The sequence below is a fragment of the Cetorhinus maximus genome, chromosome 12 (assembly GCF_964194155.1).
Source record: "Cetorhinus maximus chromosome 12, sCetMax3.hap1.1, whole genome shotgun sequence".
Classification (NCBI taxonomy): Eukaryota; Metazoa; Chordata; class Chondrichthyes; order Lamniformes; family Cetorhinidae; genus Cetorhinus; species Cetorhinus maximus.
The window spans coordinates 98,745,760-98,761,900 of record NC_135890.1 but is presented as its reverse complement, the minus strand read 5'-3'; the positions used below and the strand labels follow the sequence as shown (position 1 = coordinate 98,761,900).

Here is a 16,141-nt window from a genome sequence, read left to right as displayed (position 1 = left end):
ACTGTGGGTAGCCCTTGTCCCCAAGGAGCCAACCCTGCAGCCTCTGTGGACCCTGGAAGGCTGCAGGGATCTGCGAGCGACACAGGATGTAGATGTCGTGCACACTCCCTGGAAACTGTGCGCACACCTGCAAGATGCATTTCTGGTGGTCGCACACCAGCTGCATGTTCAATGAGTGGAAGCCCTTGCGGTTGATGAAGTCCACGGAGTGTAGCGATGGAGACCTGAGCACCTCATAAGTGCTGATAATCGCACTCTGCACCTGTGGGAATCCCAAGATTAGGGTGAATCCAATGGCCCTTGCATCCTGGCTGTCCCGGTCCTGGGCGAAATGCATAAAGTTGTGTGCCCTGGAGAAGATGGCATCCGTGACCTCATGGGTGCATTTGTGGGTGGCGGATTGTGAATTCCCACAGAGGTCACCTGTGGAGCCCTTAAAGGAGCCACTGGCATAGAAATTGAGCGCCGTGGTCACTTTCACAGCCACTGGCAGTGGATGCCCTCCATGTCCCCTTGGCTCCAAGTCCCGCAGTAAGTGGCAGATGTGAGCCACCAGGTCCCTAGACATGCGCAGTCGTCAGCGACACTGGTTCTCAGTCATCTGCAGGAATGGCAGGCGGCATCTATAGACCCTGGGTGTCACTAGGTGCCAACCAGCCATGGCTCGCTGTCACTCCTGGGCAGCATGTGTGGGAGCCCCGGCTACAGTCTCTGTAGACCATCAGGCAGACAGCTAGGTCACCAGGATCCGTGATCCTGACGTGGTCCTCCTGCAGCATGAAAGAGAGAGAGAGTGAGACGTGGTTATCATGGCTGTACTTAGCACCTTTCCTGGCCCTGTGTGACCGCGGTTTAATGCTGGTCGCCCCTCAGATGGCCAGAGATGAGTGCGCTGCCTGGCTGCCCTGTCAACCTGCGACATGGGGGACAAACCAGGATGCTGAGATTGCAAGGGACTGTGAGCGCCTCCAGCAGCGACTGCTGCATGGCGAGCGTTGACGAGGAGATTGTACAATGTGTGCAGCCCAACTGCTCCGCAGTCCAATAAAGTGGTGGCGGACCCGAAGTCCGTGCCAGGGGGGTGGGGAGGCTGGCGGGGGAGAAGTGTAAGTTATGGAGCGCTTGGTGGCCCTTTGGTGTCTCCGCGATGCTTGCATGGGTGGGCAGGCTAGGAGCCGGACACCAATCATATCCCTGTGGCTGCGCCTGATCTGTCTCAGCTGCAGAGTCATGGTCAGTTTATACAAGTGTCCATACTGCGTGGCCACTCCTCTCGCTTACCCTGACCCCCCCACCTCGATTGCCTGTGCGCCGGATGCAGCGCCAAGGCAGCACTTAACCCCCCACCACCGACAACAGTCGTCTCCGAGGCTGGCCAGCACTTGCCCCCAGACACCCACCCCCACCCCCACCCCTCAGCAGTGGCCTCCGGGGCCAGGCATCAGTTTCCCCCACCCCCCTGGCACCCCTGAGGCCTGTAAACAACATGCGAGCTGTGGAGAACGCTGTTGCTCACTCACCTCAGTGAAGGCCGCCAAGTGCACATCGCCTGTGTGCTGTTGTGAAACACATCGGCGTGCTTTCCCACCGACATGGACGGACGATACGGAGGGGTTCCAAGAGCCTGGCGGGTTGGTCTTTTAAGTATATGCTGATGTATTACAATTAGCTCCCCGCCTACAGATGGCGGGAATCGCGGCCCACCACAATCACAACCTGCCTTCATGCTGCTGTGAAGCAGGTCACGCCATATTTTCTGCGCACGACACCTATCACGCCCACCGCCAGCGGGCTCAGAAATTTCCACCCTACATTAGTGACAGGATTCTTGCCCACTGGTTCGAGAACCGGTGGGAAACCCGCATCGCTCCTATGGGAGAGGCCAACCAAATTAAGTGCATACCAGGCACTTAACTGGTCAGCATCAGGCCTCCCCCATGATTTAAGACCCCTGCGGCAAAAATCCTGTCCTATCCCACCACCCCCCCCCACCGAGAGCTGTCAGCCAATCAGAGGCCCGATAGCTCTCCACTGCCATCAGCGCCGCTGTGAGTGGTGGCTGCTGTCAGTAATGCTCCATGGACTTAACCAGGACCCATTGTCCTTGGACACAGGTGAGTGAGGGAGGGATGGGGTCCGCGGGGCGGAGTTGTGAGAGACAGGGAGGCAGGAAGGCAAGGGCATGGGGTCAGTTTCAGTGGCTACATCCCTGCACAATACCGGGGTCCCTCGATGAGGCACTGAGTGCCTGGCAATGAGGGAACACTCCCTGCCCACAGTAAGCCTCTGGCAAACCTGACAGGGTTTGCTGGACTGCCTTCAGGAGGTACAAGAAAGCCATGCGACTCCCATTTAATCCCTGAGCCACCACCAAATTCCAGTGAGCTCAGGGAAAAATGATGTCAATTGGCTCATTTCGGGACCCTATTTGACATCCTGCTGTGAGCGGGCAAGTTCCCCCCGTGGGCCTGTTCACCAAGCAAGGTTTTACTACTGCCGGGGCACTGACGCAAGGCCCCAGCCTTGATTACGTGAGCCCAGTCACCATGTTTCCCGTCACAACAGGCTGGATTAAATTCAGCCCCATATTAAATAACAGAGGTTGAGCATGCCACAGCATTTGACAAGCATTTTTTTCAAACACCATTTAATAACGAACTCAATGTGAAATATTCAGTAGTTTTTAGGGGAACAACTGGCAATGAAATACAATCTGAATAGACTGAGGCTTTTTTAAAAATTTGTTCATTGGATGTGAGCATTGCTGGTTAGGCCAGCAATTTTCCTTGAGATGGTTGCGTTGACCAGCCTTCCTGAATCGCTGCAGTCTACACCCACAGTGCCGTTAGGGAGGGAGTTCCAGCTTTTTGACCCATTGATGATGAAGGAATTGAGGTTTAATTCCAAGTCAGAGTAGTGTGTGACTTGGAGGGGAACTTGAAGGTGGTGGTGTTTCCAAGCATTTGCTGCCCTAGTCCTTCCAGGAGGTAGAGGTCACGTTTGGAAGGTGCTGTCAATGGGGCCTTGGATAAGTCATTGCAGTGCATCTTGTAGATGGTACACACTGCTGCAACTGTGCACCGGTGATGGAGGGAGTGAATGTTTAAGGTGGTGGATGGAGTGCCAATCAAGTGCGCTGCTTTGTCCTAAATGGTGTCGAGTTTCTTGAGTGTTGTTGGAGCTGCACTCATCCAGGCAAATGGAAAGTATTCCATCACCCTCCTGACTTGTACCTTGTAGATGGTGGACAGGCTTTGGGGAGTCAGGAGGTGAGTTACTTGCCGCAGAATTCCCAGCCTCCAACGTCTCTTGTAGTCACAGTATTTATATGGCTGGTGCTGATGAGTTTCTGGTCAATTGCAACCCCCAGGATGTTGGTGGTGCTGTGCAGAACATCAACTATTACTAAACAAAATTCTGAAACATCTTGATACCAAGATAGTATCTGCATGATCATCAAAATATATTGTAATATTGAGAAAATCATTTAAATAATCAACTGACCATTTGACTAGGATGATGAAACAGTCCTAAAAGGATGTTAGGCAGAGCTCCAATGGGAAAGACATCACTATGTTACGATTACACAGAAGATGAATCTAGCCAGTGTTGTTGCTTCGGGCACTGATAGGATCAGATTTGCAGCTGACACTCCTTAACCAGAAATGTAAAAATTTTGGCCATGTCATTGATAAAAATTTCAATCAAAGATTGGAATGGAAAATTAAAGCAACCAGGGCACTCTCACTCACATCATATGAAACATTGGCAGAAACATTGGAACAACATCTGATCTAGGGAATGAAATGGGAAAACATTTTTTAGAAAGAGAAAGGGCTTGACTGGTAGTTTATATTGAAGATAAAATGGTTACTTATATTCATTGCAATTTTTAATACAGCAGTTTTTCCTACCTTGCGAACCATAAACTCCGCTTTCTGAAGGTTGAAACCCCTGGCTGCAAATGAGAAAAGTTTTCTGTCATTTTTATTTTAAAATTCTCATCTTAGAATATACTTCACAATCAGGGACACACACAAGATGAAGCTTGAGCAGAAAAACAACTTTAAGTTATGAAATCTGTTATGTCTTGTGGTTGACAGCAGTCTTGAAATGATCACACTTTTAGGACTGGATTTTCATTAAGTTGGAAGACTTAGTGGAGGGTGTCATGAAGATATTAATGAATATAATGTTATTGGAAATTATTTTAACTTGGACTTGTAGTAGAGTCTGTGCCTGTGGGTGTGAGTGTGTATGTCTTACTTGGATTAAAGCCAGCTAGTCTGGGTGCTTTGATGTATAGTAGTTTTGAGATGTCAAACATTAAGGCAGAGGGAACATTTGCATTTTGTTGAATAAACCATTCAAAGACTGGGGGTGAACTCTAACACCTAGCTAGGAGACACCAAGCAATATGACTGTATTACTAACAAAATTGGTACTATGAAAGGGGTTTTATTGTTAGAAGAGGTGGAGTTCAAAGGGCCTGGTGATACAATGAGAATTTACATTCAAAAGGAAGGCTAGGTAGATATAGAAAGAGTTTTGTGTGTGGGTCAGAGGCAAGCCACCTGTAAGCCTACAATTGTGCGAAGAAACCAAATTGAAAGGAACCTCATTTTGAATTCGTAAGATACAATGTGCTTTGCCTGGTGTCTGTTTAAGTCTATGGGTTATTGTTGCCTTGGGGAAGATTACCTGAGAGTGCTAAATTTGGGGATTTGTTTAATAGTTATTATGGTAGTAATTTGTAGACAGACATCTGTATGTGTTTAATACCTTGTTAAATTAATAAATATTTAATTTAATTTATGTAAAAAACCTCTGGAGGCTTGTTGGTTTCATTGCTGAATTCAGAGCTGCATCTCAAACATACCAATTGAAAATATAGGTCATGACAGTTGTTTAAAGTTTCCCTTTGGGATTTTAAAAAACTCAGCCTTTACCAACTGCTGTGCCATAACAAGGGTTGAAAATGGTTGCCAAGACCAGATTCCAGAACTCTGATCCCATTTCCAGGGGCTCCAATTTTCAGAAGTACCATTTAAGGGTGCAGGCTGGCTCGGATCAGGAAATATAGACAGTTTAAGTAAGTTATGTTTGTATTTGTGGGTGTTAGGAATGAGTTCTAGCTTTAAAGTTTAAGTTTGATTTGTATTTCTGTATTTGTGTGTTAAGAAAAGGTCAAGTTGAGTTTTAGTTTTACTTTAAAAGGTGCCTGCATTTCTAATGAGTTTTACGACTCTTGAAGATAAGTTAAGCAAACACAAGAGTAGAAAAAACTGTGCTATTGCCTAGCAACAGGGGCCCAGGGAGGCAGGCCCCACCCATACACACACAAAAAAACGTTTTTAAAAAAACAGCACTTTGAATTTAGTTGGTTTGAAGACAGCTACCAGGAGAGACTGGATACTGGGAGAGGGAAACACAGAGAGAGTAGATTTCCCAAAAGAGCCAAAAGGTCCCATGGCCAAAGGAATGAGAGAGAATCAGGAGAAAATCCCAAGAAGACCATCTAGTCAAAGGAAAGACAGGAACCTGAGAAAAGGTCCTGTTAAGGGAAGTTAAGGGTGAGCAGCAGAGAAAGGCTCCAAGCTTCAAGTTAAAGAGACAAAAGCTGCAGGAAGCAGATTCAAAGTGATGTAAATGCTAGTGAGAAGTCAAAAGGTCCAAAGAGACAGCTGAAGGTCTGTAACTCTTTGCTATGGCATGTGAAGCAGTGGTGTACTATTTACTGCTGAGTTGGTGAGAGAGAGTGCATGGAAGGCAGCTTGAATGCATGTGACCCAGGGGTCAGGAACATCTGAAGGAGAGTTCGAAACCCTGGAGATGGACCACTGCAGAAGAGAAAGTGTCAGTTTGGGAGAAGATTCCAAAGCGAGTCCTTGGAGAGTGGAGATTAGAAACCTCCATGTGAAAGACGGAGATCAATGAGACTGGTTGGCTCATGGTGTGATGTGTGTGTGTGTGTGTGTGTGTGTGCGTGTGTGTGCGTGTGTGGGTGTGTGGGTGGAGCTGACTAGAGACCCATAGCATCTGGTTGAGGTGGCATCTGTCACTTGGTTTCAGAATGTGGTGTATCTGATCACAGGTTTACATGGACTATGTACTTACTGTGAACACTAGAGCATAAGATAGCTTTTGTGACTTGTGTTATCCTTAGAAATTTGTATATATCTGTAATGGTATAATTGTGGGTGAAAGAGTATTGTAATATAGTTCATCTTTTCTTGTTTAATAAATGTTTTATGCTTTTGTTAAAAGTTCACTAGCTAACTCCTGTGACTCTGTTCAGTAGCCCCTCTCCACATATCTAAACAAACAAATAAAAGTTAGGATCTATCAAACTGGGTTCCACCCTGGGATCAGGCTTGTCTAGTGGTAGCTTCGGCTGGGATCATAACAAAGCGGGGGCTCTTGCGGGATTTGAAACGCAGACAGTGGGTGATTGGACCCGGAATAATAATTGGCCTGGGATTATCATTTATTAGGTGGGAAATCTTTGACATTGATGGGATCTGTGAATCCTTACAATGAGTATGTGGAGGAACTGAGGTACTGGACGTAGCAATTGGAGTTGCTGTGAGGTATATTATACGAGTCGGAATTCGAAATGGATTTGGAGGTTGCTGAGACTTTTTTACAAGTGGAAAAGTAACTCTGACTGGTTTACAAAAACTAACCAAGAGCAAGATAATGGGATTGGCGGATAAATTGGAATTAGAATTACCCAAAGAGGTGAAGAAAGCAGACATAGTTGAGGTAATAGCACAGCATTTAAAACTGGAAGGAATACTAGAGACACCATGTTCCCCAGGGGGTGAGTCACAGCTGGAGGTAGTGAGACTTAAGTTACAAATGAAGAAGCTTGAACTTGAACAAGCAAAAGAACTGAAGAAACTTGAATTAGAAGAAAAAGAAAAAGAGAATTGGAATTGAAAAGGCTAGAGGCAGAAGAAAAAGAAAAGGAAAAAGAAAGTATTTCAAAGAGAATTGGAAATGCGAAACCTCGACCTCCAGAGGGAGATGTTAGCAATGGAGGAAAGAGAGAAGGAACGAGAAAGGGAATACCGGCTTAAAAAGCTGGACCGTAAAGAAGAGATCTCAGATGCTGAGGAAGGTTCTGATGATGAAAAGCCTTCAACCCAAAACCTAGTGGGGAGATGTTTAAGTTTGTGCAAGCTCGCCCAAAGTTTGAGGAAAGGGATGTAGAGGCATTCTTTATTTCATTTGACAAGGTAGCTGGGCAAATGAAGTGGCCAAAAGAAATCTGGACAATACTTTTACAGTCTCAGTTGGAGGGAGAGCTCATGAGGTCTATGCTTCACTTTCAGAAGGGATATCGATGGATTATGATGCAGTTAAAAAGGCTATTCTAAGTGCATGTGATTTAGTCCCTGGAGCATACAGGCAGAAATTTCAGGATATAAGGAAACAGCCTGGGCAGAACTATATTGAGTTTGAGAGGGTAAAGCAAAGTAATTTTGACTGTTGGATAAGGGCATTAAAGGTAGGGATGACGTATGAAGCTCTTAAGGAAATAATTCTCTTGGAAGAATTTAAAGATTCCTCCTGTAGTTAGAACACATGTTGAAGACCAGAAGGTTAAGACAGCTAGACAGGCAGCGGAGATGACTGACAATTAAAGACCAGAAAGGAAGGTGCTGAGGGTGGAAGTGAGATTCGAAAGCCTAAGTGTTTTCATTGTAACAAGGTGGGACATGTTCTGGCAGATTGCTGGAAATTAAATGATAGACCTATTGCAGTAGTAGGAATGCCAAAGGAATTCTCAGGAAAGATCGCATCAGAAAAGGAAATGGTTGTTTAAACTCTCGCAGTAGTACAGATAAAATGTGTTCCCTCAGGACATACAGGAAAGGGGATATGGTTCAGGATAATCCAGGGAATTCTTCTTTGATTGCTGGTGAAGGAAGTCAGGCTATTAGAGGGTCTGGATGTTTTGTGTCAAAGGGAGGTGTGTTCCCTTATTCCTCCAACAAAATAAGTAAGCAGATTAAAATTTTGAGGGATACAGGGGCAAATCAATCATTGATGGTGGTTGATGATGTGTTCTGGATAGTTTTATGAAGGAAAAGCTATTGATAAGAGGTATTAATGGAATTTATGAACCTGTTTCTTGGTGTAAAGTTAACTTACAAAGTCACTTTATAATTATGGTGGGAATTATTCCTAAATCACCTATTGAAGGGGTAGATTTTATTCTGCGTAATGATTTGGCTAGTGGAGACAGTAATATGACAATGATTGCATTGCAGCAGGCGGTTGATCATGCTGATCTTAACAACTTCAAAAAACTACTGTGGCCAAAAATGAAACATTTATTACTGATAACGAGCAATCGAAGGAAAACCTGATTAATGTAGAAAACCAACTTTCATGTATGAAAGAGGAATTTGCTAATGGAAGAAGAGAATTGGTGCAAACAATTGAGACTCAGTCACAGAAAGTAGAACACTTGACTGAAGACTTGAAATGTCTAAATGATAAACTTGTAGAAGTAAATTTAACAAATGTCAATCTTCAGTTAAAATTTGATGAACTTCAAGCATCAGTAGTCTTGAAATATCATGGAAACTGGCTTGAACAAGAATAGGAATTGATGGTCAATCAGAATAATTGGTTAAATACAGAGTTAAAAACCAAGACTAACGCACCGTTAGAACTTTGTCATGAAATGAATAATGAGATTCTCGAACTTCAATGCAAACTGGAGAAGATGAAGGATAAGGTGTGTGGTAAGGACTGTCACAGTTCCAATGTTGTTCCTGTCAATTAAAACCTCTTTGCTGAATTGTGATCCAGTTGAGCAAGGAACTGATCCAAGTAAAATTACTGATATATCAACCTCAGTAATGAACAATATGAAGACAACTAAAGTACATGCAGAATTGGAAAACAAGAATTGCTAACAACAAGGACTGAAAGCGCAAAATGACCTGGAAAAGTCAATGGCCAGAGACACTTATTAACAAGTGCTTGCTGGTGCTAATACATAAAATACAGCTGTTGGAATCCAGGCAAGTGGATAGTTTGCAAAAGGCCTTTCAAAATATGTAGAGGAGAGGCATGATATACTTCATGGATTATGCAAAAGAGTTGAAGGGTTGAAACAAATTATGAAACTCCACCAGGAGAACATAATTGACATTGCTCAAAAAGAGGTAGAAAAGACCTGTTTGAAGTGGGTTTGTGAGAAACAACAATATCACAAAAAGTTTAAACATCAAACGAAGCAGGAATACAAAACCCTTTTGTGTGAACATAAGAAGCATCTCAACAACATCCATTGAAACTGCAAAAAGAGATTTTGACCAGAGGAGAAATGACTCACAAAAGTGCCATTTTGACTTTGCTAAATCGAAATGAGAATTTATCACATTTGAGGTGGGAAAATGAGCTTGAGGATGGAATTACGCCTATAGCTAATGAAAAGGATGATTGGGCTGTAGACTTAAATGAAGCATTCTTTGCTGAGTTAAAGACTGGGATTAAGAGGAAAAAGAAATAGAAGAGCTGAGTTATGATAATACTGTAATGTACGAATTCTACTAATCTTGTCACATTTATTGACTTTGTTTACATACATTTTTGTAATTGCAAAATATGATGTGTAGTTGTGAAAGGAGATGGAAAATATATTTGTATAATGGTTAATAAGCTGTTTTTGATGTTTATGATGTGAAGTTTGTGTGAGGCAGATGTAAGGCCATTGTAAAGAAATGTTCACTGTTGTGAAGCTTTCTTTCCTCCAAAGAGAAAGGCGTTACGAAATAGAGACAGTTTAAGTAAGTTATATTTGTATTTGTAGGTATTAGGGATGAGTTCTAGCTTTAAAATTTAAGTTTGATTTGTATTTCTGTATTTGTGTGTTAAGAAAAGGTCAAGTTGAGTTTTAGTTTCACTTTAAAAGGTGCCTGCATTTCTAATGAGTTTTACGACTCTTGAAGCTAAGTTAAGCAAACACAAGAATAGAAAAAACTGGGCTGTTGCCTAACAGCAGGGGTCCAGAGAGGCAGGTCCCTCCCACATGCACACAAACAAAAAAACTTTTTAAAAAAACAGCACATTGAGTTTAGTTGGTTTGAAGACAGCTGCCAGGAGAGACTGGTTACTGGGGGAGAGAACTACAGAGAGTAGATTTCCCAAAAAAGCCAAAATGTCCCAAGGCCAAAGGAATGAGACAGAAACAGGAGAAAGTCCCAAAAAGACATTCTAGTCAAAGGAAGGACAGGAACTTGGGAAAAGGTCCTGTTAAGGGAAGTTAAGAGTGAGCAGCAGAGAAAGGCTCCAAGCTTCTTGTTAAAGAGACAAAAGCTGCAGGAAGCAGATTCAAAGCGATATAAATGCTAGTGAGAAGTCAGAAGGTCCAAAGAGACAGCTGAAGGTCTGTAACTCTTTGCTATGGGCATGTGAAGCAGTGGTGTACTGTTGACGGCTGAGTCAGTGAGAGAGAGTGCATGGAAGACAGCTTGAATGCATGTGGTGAACCAGGGGACAGGAATATCGGAAGGAGAGTTCGAAACCCTAGAGGCAGACCTTTGTGGAAGACACCTGGGAGAATGCGCCAGTTTGGGAGAAGATTCCAAAGCGAGTCCTTGAAGAGTGGAGATTGGAAACCCTCGTGTGAAAGACGGATTGCAGTGAGACTGGTTGACTCACGGTGTGACAAGTGTCTGGGGGGAGTTAAGGAGAGATCCATAGCATCTTTTTGAGGTGGCATCTGTCACTTGGTTTCAGAGTGTGATGTGTCTGACCATAGGTCGCCTATTAGTTTACATGGACTGTGTACTTACTGTGAACATTAGAGAATAAGGTAGCTTTTGTAACTTGTGTTATCCCTACAAATCTGTATATATCTGTAAAGGTATAGTTGTAGGTGAAGGAGTAATGTAATATAGTTCATCTTTTCTTGTTTAATAAATGTTTTATGCTTTTGTTAAAAGTTCATTAGCTGACTCCGGTGACTCTGTTCAGTATCCCTTCTCCATGTATCTAAACAAACAAATAAAAGTTAGGATCTATCAAGCTGGGTTCCACCCTGGGATCAGGTTTGTCCAGTGGTAATCTCAGCTGGGGTTCGTAACATTCCGCATTTCCAACATGGCCAGCTCCATTGTGGGGATAGGCGTGTCATAGTCCTCAGCAATTTTCATGGAGTCAAGCCAGGTTTTCAAAGAGCCGTGGTTCATGGCCTCTCAGAGCTGTTGTGAACCTTAGTCTGCATGAGGGAACCTTTTGAAAGGTAAGTTCAAATGGTTCTCCTCATGCCCCCATGCCACGGTATGCCCCCCACCCAGCCCCTATGGCCTCTCATGTCACCCATGCCAAGCTATGGCACTTCCATGCCCATTCACCCACTATACACTGTATAGAATCAATGAATCCTATAATGACAAGAGGATTTGTAAAAGGAAGGTTTTTTTTAAAAAACTGTCATTCATTGATAACTTGCCACTTTCTTAAAAATAAACTCCTTTTTTTTGCAGTCCAATAAAAATGACCGGGCTTTCAGCCAAGAGTGCATAATGAGGCTTGGGTGAAAACCCAGAAATCCATTAGACTGTTGAAATACCTCAGCCCCAAGGAGAATATTGCTTGATTGACAGTTCTGGCTGTCCAATTGTTGCTGTCAATTGCACAATGTTTGTTTATACAAGGTAAAGAGGTTTCAGGTGCTTGCAGTTTCTGCTATTGATACTTTAAAAGGCCTCAATGATTGGCACTTTTGTTAGGCTATAGTAAAAAGAAAGTGGAAATTTATCAATAAATGGCTTTTAAAAGGTTTTTAATTACACATCCTATTGTCACAATACAGTTTATTGGTTCCATACAATGTATATAGTGGGTGAATGGACATGGAAGTGCCATAGCTATGCATGGGGGTATGAGGGGCCACAGGGATTGGTTGTGGAGCATAACTTGGCATGGATGGAGCATGGGGAGTGTTGCAGGGGGAGGGGGGGGGTTGAGGGCTGGAGGGCCTTCCTGTTTTTATTATAAGTGGGAAGATGTACCAGACCACCAAGGCGGGCCTTTTAAACAGCCCGTTTCCCCATCCCACCAGAATGAAAATCCCGTCCTTCCTCCTGGCACTTTCTTCCGAAGTGGGCAGGCTGAGCTGAGAATTTTCCTGACTCCCACTAACCACCTCAAGGATGGAAATCCAGCCCTTAGACACATGTGTTGGAGCTGACATTGGGTCTAATTCCCCAGATTTCACCATGTGTTGTGGAATGATACATTATTAGTTCTGTACACAGACTGTAGTGCAGTACTGTGATGTGGCAAGCTGGATTGCTAGGTATACATGCACCTAACAATATAGCTCGTAACTCTTTTTGAATATAACAGTATAACAAAACCTTTGAATTAGGACATTAAACAGAGTAGAATAATGATAAGATGGAAGCCAGGGGAGTTGACTTCATGTTTCCACTCAGCAAACTCTCAGTCACAACCTGCTTTTACCTATAGATCCAGCTCCCCACCCCAGAGGTTCATTCGTTTATTCCCTACTTTTGCTCACGAGCACTCCTATTTCCTTTCTCCCGTCTCTAGAATTATAGCACAATTCCCCCTTACCTGTAGTGAAAACATCAGTTGCATTGTGAAACACACAAGATACCAACTGTGAACTTTGATTCACAGATCATGTTTTTACAGATTTCAGAACCATCAGTGGGAGTGATTGCAAAACATGTTTACCCAATTTATGCACACTAAAGGTTTGTTCAGTTCACATTTCTGCTTCTGTCGCCATTATTAATTTGTGTTTTGGAAGGTGTGAAAAAATGCAGTGTGTCACGCATCTGCATTTCCATCCCTCTACCAGCATTGCGTATTCATGGATGTGGATTTTCTTCATTGCCATAACGGGTCTCACATGAATATTATTTGTCTTTTTTATTTGTTCCAAGCTGTTCAAAAGGATGCATATGCATTAGAGAAGCAGACAATAGTCCCCAGGGTAAGTTTAAACTTTTGTCTCTACTACCTTGCCTGGCAGATGATCCCAAAAATGCATCTCCCTTTGAGTAAATAAGTAATCCAATTGTTGTCTGACAAGTGGTGTTGCTAAGCCTTGGGTGACATCAAATGATGTGAAGCAGCAATGACACAAGTGGTAACCCCCACCATTCCCTACCGCCATCACCACACGCCCCAACCAACATCATATAAAAGATGTTGGAATAATCACTTGTCTTTACTAACAACACAAAAGAGACTAACAAAACAAAAATGTTGATGTGAGGCCATTGTAGGAATTAAGTAGATATCCAGATGGAAGAATGACATGGGGAGATTCCTGTTTAAGAATGAGGAAGGCACTACAAGTTAAGGAATCTTTTTTTATTCAGTATCACACACACTACTGGAGATAACTCTACAAGGTCAGATTTATTCTTCTTCAGGTGTCATGTTCTACAACATCAGCAATCATGGCTCTCCAACTTTCACAGTCTTTGATAGCAGCCAACATTTTGGTGTTGTTCTCAAATCTTGTACCTGTTCTGCTTCTTAAGCTGTTGGGGCATTTCCTCCTTTGTTGTCTCCCTCTTGCTCTGCTACCCTCAATTTTACCAGTCACCACCAGATCTTCTAGTTTCTCTCATCTAAGTTGCTTAGTCCAAATAATACTTTTTAATAAAAATATGGAGGGGTTACTCCATGTGGCACCTTTATATACGCTAGCAGTAGTTCCTGTTCCAAGGGTGTCCAAGAAATAGCTAAGGAATGGGTCAGATTACTTTTTACTGGACCATGGAAATTCCTACCAGAGAGCTGGTAACAATGGAGAAAGCATTCCATAACCCATTCCCTTTAGAAACCAAAGTCCTGAGTCCTTTAATGGCAAATAGTGTCTGGCAAAGTAATTTGGTACAAAACATCTTCGCTCTATATTTTTGTGGGAGTTGTCCTGATTTTCCATCTTACCTTTGGCGGGCAATAGGAGGAACCCCTGGAAGAACAATGTAGAATGTAGTTTAGGCCATTTCTCCAGCTACCCTGCTAATATCCCACTGAAATTACAGCCGGAGGTCAAAATGTACCCACACAGAAGTTCAGGACCCTCAGCTCTTTAGCACTCCGTGGTGAAAGTGGTGTTCTATCTCTGATTTGCGAGGGCTTTGGCAGAATGAAAAGTTTACAATCTCTTTTGTCAAATCAAAATGGGAAAATTATTTTTGGCAAGAAACTAAGGTGTGTCCTAAAAACTACTCAATTGGAGTACCAACTTAAATAGGACTAATTGATGACTTGGAACTCACTAACATAGCTGGCTAAAAGGGCAGCCTTCCATTACTGGAAATTAAGATTACTCTTGCTAAGTAGCTCAGAAGAGGATACATTAGCCTGATGGAACCAGATTGGGGGCCCAATTTAGATCATTCAAAAGATTCTAACCATAAAACTAGCAACAATGGAAATGAAGAAATATCAAAAAAAGTAAAGCAAACAAGACTAAATGAAACTTCAAAGGTAACTCACTAAATATGAACTATGAGGTCCACTTTGAAGCATAGAATGCTATGCCTTAGTAAGATAAACTAGCTATCATTCCAATGTGCAATTCTTTTGTTCAGCATTAGGAGCACTAAACATAGCTACAATCAATAGGATTTGTCCCCCTTTTTTCGCATTGGCCATGACTCTTTCCTTCTTCCTTCTTGCACTAAATCCTGGATTTGTGAATTCAACAAGCTCGGCGCATTCGCATTGCAGCTGAAAGAATGGGTAAAACTCTAGGAGGGACATTTGAAACAAAGGAATAAATCAAAACAATGATTTTCTATTGCATTTTCTACGTGCAAGTTATTTTTGGGATGTGGCCAATGTATGTACTTCCTCCCCTATTTTTCTGACAATTGTCCCCCCATAGCATTCACCTTCCCTGCCCACAGGCCTGGCTGGAGATCTTCCTCCAGGGAGCCGTATAGAGTATCAGGTACAGGCTCACAACAGGAGATGACTCCATAGCTTTCAGCCTGTTCCATCCTTGATTCCAACCAAGAGGAATCTGAGGTTGGAAAATTAGGTGCCCAACTGTTCCCGAATGGTCAGATCACAGATGCTCATAATTGGCTTTATGAACAGAAAAGAATGTCAAGCAGTATGGAAATCTATAGCTAAAGTGTGGCTCTAGGTAGATCAGTCTCCTTCCATTGGCCCTTGGGTAGAGAACGACCATGGCACAAGGATGATGAGGCTCACAGTACCCAAAGTTTGGATAATTAATTTGTGGAAACAAATGTTAACTACCTAGTTTATAAAAAATAAACATACAATATATAGTATCAAAAGCTAAGCAAAAAATCTTCATGAATTGGTTATTTTGGATTTTTGTTAGTATTTTCTTTTTAAATTAATGTATTAGGTTTCAAATGCAGTGAACTAAAATAAACCTGTTTCTTTCGATAGAACCACAAGAACAGAATTCAAACAATTGACTTTGGGGATTGTATCCTTCAACCAAAAGTTACCGTATAATTCTGATACAGCACAAGATGCAACTAAGGAAGCACTTTGTTATCGAGAGTTCACTATCAATTATCTTTCTTCATTTGTAGATGTTTTTTTCTCTCTGTAAGTTAGATATGAAATATACAAAAAGAAATAGAAATGCCTAACAGGCCCAACAGTATTCATCCTACCCAGCAGATGATGCTACCTCATAGATTCTACAACCCCAACCCCAGACAATTAGTGATCCAACTCCTGGTGAAGTGATCAAGTTTAGCAAAGAGTCTGGGAATTTCCACTCCAAATTTTAATCACCAAGAGATCTTCCTTTACCACCAAAGTTACTAAAAATAAAAATCTAATTCTCAATAGGCCAAGAAATTTCCTCTCAACAATGATGGGGAACGCAGAAACACATGTAAACATGCCTTTAACAACTTTCATGAAGAACCTGAAGAGAAAAGAAACATTTGCATTTATATGGCTCCATTTATGACCACTTGCTGTCCCAAAGCACTTTACAGTCAATTAAGTACTTTTGAAGTGTAGCAACTGTTTAATGTAGGACACATGCAGCAAATTTATGCACAGCAAGCTCCCACAAACAGTAATATGATAATGACCAGATAATCTGTTTTTGCGATATTGATTGAGA

The 16,141-nt window shown here is 42.6% G+C and overlaps 1 protein-coding gene across 1 annotated transcript in view; it reads right to left on the bottom strand.

Moving 5' to 3' along the window:
- LOC144687754 (SEC14-like protein 2) overlaps window positions 1-16,141 on the bottom strand; it is a 74,610-nt gene that overhangs the window by 43,477 nt on the left and 14,992 nt on the right. Inside the window, exon 3 of the mRNA XM_078554234.1 lies at window positions 3,915-3,958. Within this exon, the coding sequence (XP_078410360.1) occupies window positions 3,915-3,958 (44 nt within the window). The remainder of the gene's footprint in view (window positions 1-3,914; window positions 3,959-16,141) is intronic.